Here is a 4287-nt window from a genome sequence, read left to right on the forward strand (position 1 = left end):
GCATTCCTGAGTTCTGCCACTTACTAGTTCTGTGGGCAAGGGAAAACTTTTCACCTCTCTACAGTGCGGTTTCCTCAAGCTTAAAATATCTTTTAAACTTTAACATGCCTACTTCCTAGTGTTTGTTGTGAGGGTTACATAAATAATAAATGAAAAGCACCTAGGATAATGTCTGGCCCACCCAATTCATTGGTAGTCACCCAGTACATGTGCTGCTTAATTGGCACGAGAACCATCTCGGGTTAAATTGGCAGCTAGCCCATAGGTTGGTGTGGGTCTGTACTGCAACATGGCAACCTCCAGGGGACTGTATTCATAATGAATCCCTTGTGGATGGCACCTCATGGGACACATAGCATTCAATGCAAAGGATCTGCTGAGAAAATAATCCAGACAAATGACAGCAACCTGCCTCTCCTAGGGAGAATGATGCCAATAGCTCTGCCAATGAGGCATGAGAGTGATTGCAAACAGGACTCAAAGACTAGGCATTCTGGTGTTGGTGTCTTTAAGGACTTCTGAAGGACCCATGTGAAAACCTCCAACCCAGCCCAGAGCCCAAGCCCAGAACTCACTAGTGCTTGAGGCCATTGATGCTGGCATAGAGGGTCTCATCATTCCACTCAATGGTTGTGATCTGGTTGTTGGTCATGCCAGTGAAAGCAAAGATGATATGTGTGCAGAGACAAGGGTCCACATTCTCAGGCATGTAGTGGGCAATCCCAGGACAGTACTGGCTCCAATTGGTGAAGTAACAGACAATTTTGGTTGCTGTGCCTGGAATGGGAGGGAAATAAGAGGTGGCCCCTTCCCTGACTAATATCCCTTGTCCCCAGGGCACCCTGGTACACCCCATCCTCACATGGGGCAATTACCCAACTGCAGCAAGAGGGCCAGCCCTAAAGAAGAAAAGAGATCTTGGTCAGAGGGTAGCAGGGTCATTCTTTACCTGGCTGACCCGGGACAGCACTCGGCAGTAAATGGAAAAGGGGAGCTGGGGCCTGTTACCCGCTCTGCTCTATAAATCTTTTCCCAACATGGACCCCTGCATGACGATTTCAGGGAAAGTAGCTAATGTAGGCACTCAGTGAGCTACCTGGAAGCTCAGATGATAGTGAGCAGTTCAGGAACCAGGAACACATGTTATTATTCGTTCAACAAACTCATATTAAGTACTGAGTTCTGAGGACAAAAAGAAAAACTAGACAAACTCCCTGCCCTCAGAGAACTCTGAGCCTGGTGGGGAAGTCAAACCTGTAAGCACAACCATACCTCAGCTCAATGCAATGAGACAAGTGTTAAAATTGAGATATGCACAGGATATTATAGAAAACAAGTCAGGGAAGACTTCCCAAGAGAGGTGACATTTGGACTGGGCTCTCTGTTCTCCCTCTAGGCTCCTTTGGGATTTGTGCTTTCTTATCCCTATCACAGCATGTTTCACCCGGAAAGCACTAATTGTTTATTGGTCTGCCCACTAGAATATGAACTCCCTGAGGGCAGGGACTGTGCTTACACCGCTGAATCCCCACTACCCAGCCCAGTGTCTGGCACATGGTCAACTCTCTATCCATATGTATTGAATGAACAGACCCTAAAGATAAACCAAAGTGGTAGAGAAGGGCAGAGGAGGCACCAGAGGTGGAGAAGGGGAGGGCAGGCAGAGGGCCCCCTCAGGTAGACATACCCTTCACACTAAGGACTAGAACTCACTTTCCAGAACCAGTTTCACTCTACTTCTCAACTAAAACTATGCTCCTAAGTTTTATTTCTATCCAAGCTACCCAGTTGTACCCAGGATGCACTGTGCTATCTGACTCAGTGACCATTCTCGTTGGGCTACTACCCACAGTTGCGGCATCATCTCTAGGGATGAGTTAGCACTGGAGGAACTGCATTAGCTCTTTAAGGTCTTGTCTGCCTCTCTCCCTGGAACCCTCATGCCTATCCCCAAAGTACACAATCAGAAAAACCTCTGCCTCATCCAGTTTTCTGCTAATTGTTCCTGTTAGTTGATTAATCCTTGGTCAAGTGTATGCACTGAGTTCCCGCTCTGTGGCTGGCAGTGAGGAGGCATCACAGAACATCAGAACTAGAATGGCTAGCCCAGGAGTTGAGGAAGATGGCGGAAGAGTAAGACGCGGAGATCACCTTCCTCCCCACAGGTACATCAGAACTAGAATGGCTAACCCAAGTCTTCCATCACCCTACATGGGGAAATGGCCTTGTCCTGCTTCACCAGAGTTATCCGTTTTCTTTCCCATCTGAAGCCCTTGGGTGATTAGTGGGCCCTTCCTTCCTCTTCCTCTCCCTCTCTTCATTCCTTCCTTCCCCACTATGTTATGAACCCAAGGAATCTGCAAGAGAGAAAGGGGACAAGGAAGCCTTGGAGCATAGAGAGTGAGGGTGGAGGTAGAATAAATGGAGGAGAAAAAGCAGATACTCTGAAAGCTCAACTGGGCCGCCTGGGACAGACTCACCGGCAAGAATCAGCAATTTCCCCTTTGTGAACGGAAGTGCTCATTGTGAGTTCCAGGGCTGAATGGGCACTCGACAGCTTTTTATAGGGAACACTGGAGGCCTTCCCACCCCGCGCCTGGCTCCCTTAAGCAAGCAAGGCTGCTTTCCTCTGACCCAGGAATAAAGGTGTAGCAGGGGACACATGGCTCCCATTTATCCTCTGAAGCTTATCTGTGTTTTCCTTCTTGGGTAATCAACCCCAAGACACAATGGAGACTCGATAAGAACAGCCTTAAAAGGTTATTGACTGAAGGTACGTTTAGGAAAATGGTATATCTGGCACAGGTATAAGGCTGGCCTAGGGTTCAAAGTCATTACAGGTCACAGTAGGCCCTACATGTCCAAAGAGCCCATCTGGATTCTAAGGGAGGGGTATGGACAAGGGAAGTGAGGCTGCCATTTGACCAGGATTTATCCCTGGCCAGACAATGGTAGGTAGCCCTACCCAGGCTCCAACTCCTTGATTCCATTGTAGCAAAAGATGTCAGGTAATGGCTACCAGTTTGTGAGGTTTCACCAAGTTTGGAGTGAGAAAGCATCACTTTTAAAACTTGCTTCTGTTTAACTGAAGGTTGCCTGGTTTTCAGAGGATGGAGGAAATTCACGGAGTGCAGACATTTATAGTTAGGCTTTGCTTCAGACGGGAGAAGCAGCAAGTCCTGGGACAAGGCCCCAGGGAGCCATAAAAATCAGAGCAAAGACAGCAGCAAAAATGTCCGTGGATCGAGGCACTGAGAATCACAATGTTTTAGTACCTGCACCCCTCCCTCCACTCCACTCCCAGGATAACTGCCCAGACAGAAGGGGATGCACCTGCAGGAAGCCCACTATGATGCCACATCATAGATGTCCAGACCGCGTCTCAGGGTCACTCAGCCCCAGAAGGCAATGAGAGGAGCAAAGGTGTGGTTTTACCTCTGGCATTGACACCAGCCCCAGGACACCCACTGAGTCTGACTAAAATCCCAGTTGGGACGGGTGGCACTGCTGGCTGCACTCCAGGCAACACCTGCTGCTTAGAGACCTACTAGGTAAGTGTTCAATGTCTTCTGAAAGATGCTGATCAGACCTTTGGGAACTTCTAATCCAGACCCATTTAAGGGCAATCTGGGTTCACAGAGAATACAGGAATGGCTCCTACAGATTTCAATATAAGTATGACGGGCTCCTGGCAATCCCATGGCTGTTATCCTTCCCAGGCCTTTGACTCAGTTGGCGTCTAGTCATTGACTGCCAAGCACTTGAGGCATTAATTAACTGGGATTGGCCAGGTCTTGAAAATAGTAATACCAGCTCACATTCATTCAGCATGTGCAATGTGCGAGATGATTAAGTCATTTAATCCTCAAATCAACCCTTTGAGGCAGATTATTGTCATCCCTTTTACAGACTGGGGAAACTGAGATTTAAGGGAAATTAAGTAAACTGCCTAAGGTCACACTGAGAATAAGTAGAGCTGAGACCCAAGCAGAGACAGCCTGCCTCTGGGACCTGAGTTCTCTTGCTCCACCATCCCTCACCCACATCACCCCATACAACTCGCACATACGGCTCCTCTTTGGCAGAGGACTCCTAGCCTTAAAAAGTCTCCTGAAAGAAGCTGTCTGTGGGGGGGGGGGGGGGGGGGGGGGGGGGGGGGGTAGGAGGTTGATCAGGGTTCCTCTCCAATCTCAGCTAAACAAAAGGCCCTAGTCTCCTTAATCGACTCCTGGATATTTGCAAAGCAAAGTGTTCTCTCCTCACAGCAGGTATGAGAAAGGAATCCAT

General features: G+C 48.5%; 1 protein-coding gene across 1 annotated transcript in view; it reads right to left on the minus strand.

Moving 5' to 3' along the window:
- LOC103068855 (acidic mammalian chitinase-like) overlaps nucleotides 1-942 on the minus strand; it is a 9143-nt gene extending 8201 nt beyond the window's left edge. The window contains 2 exon segments of the mRNA XM_082930848.1: nucleotides 576-777; nucleotides 876-942. Coding sequence (XP_082786974.1) covers nucleotides 576-777; nucleotides 876-942 — 269 coding nt within the window.
- Nucleotides 943-4287: the final 3345 nt, after the last annotated feature.

Source organism: Lipotes vexillifer, unplaced genomic scaffold, assembly GCF_000442215.2.
Source record: "Lipotes vexillifer unplaced genomic scaffold, Lipotes_vexillifer_v1.1 scaffold393, whole genome shotgun sequence".
Classification (NCBI taxonomy): Eukaryota; Metazoa; Chordata; class Mammalia; order Artiodactyla; family Lipotidae; genus Lipotes; species Lipotes vexillifer.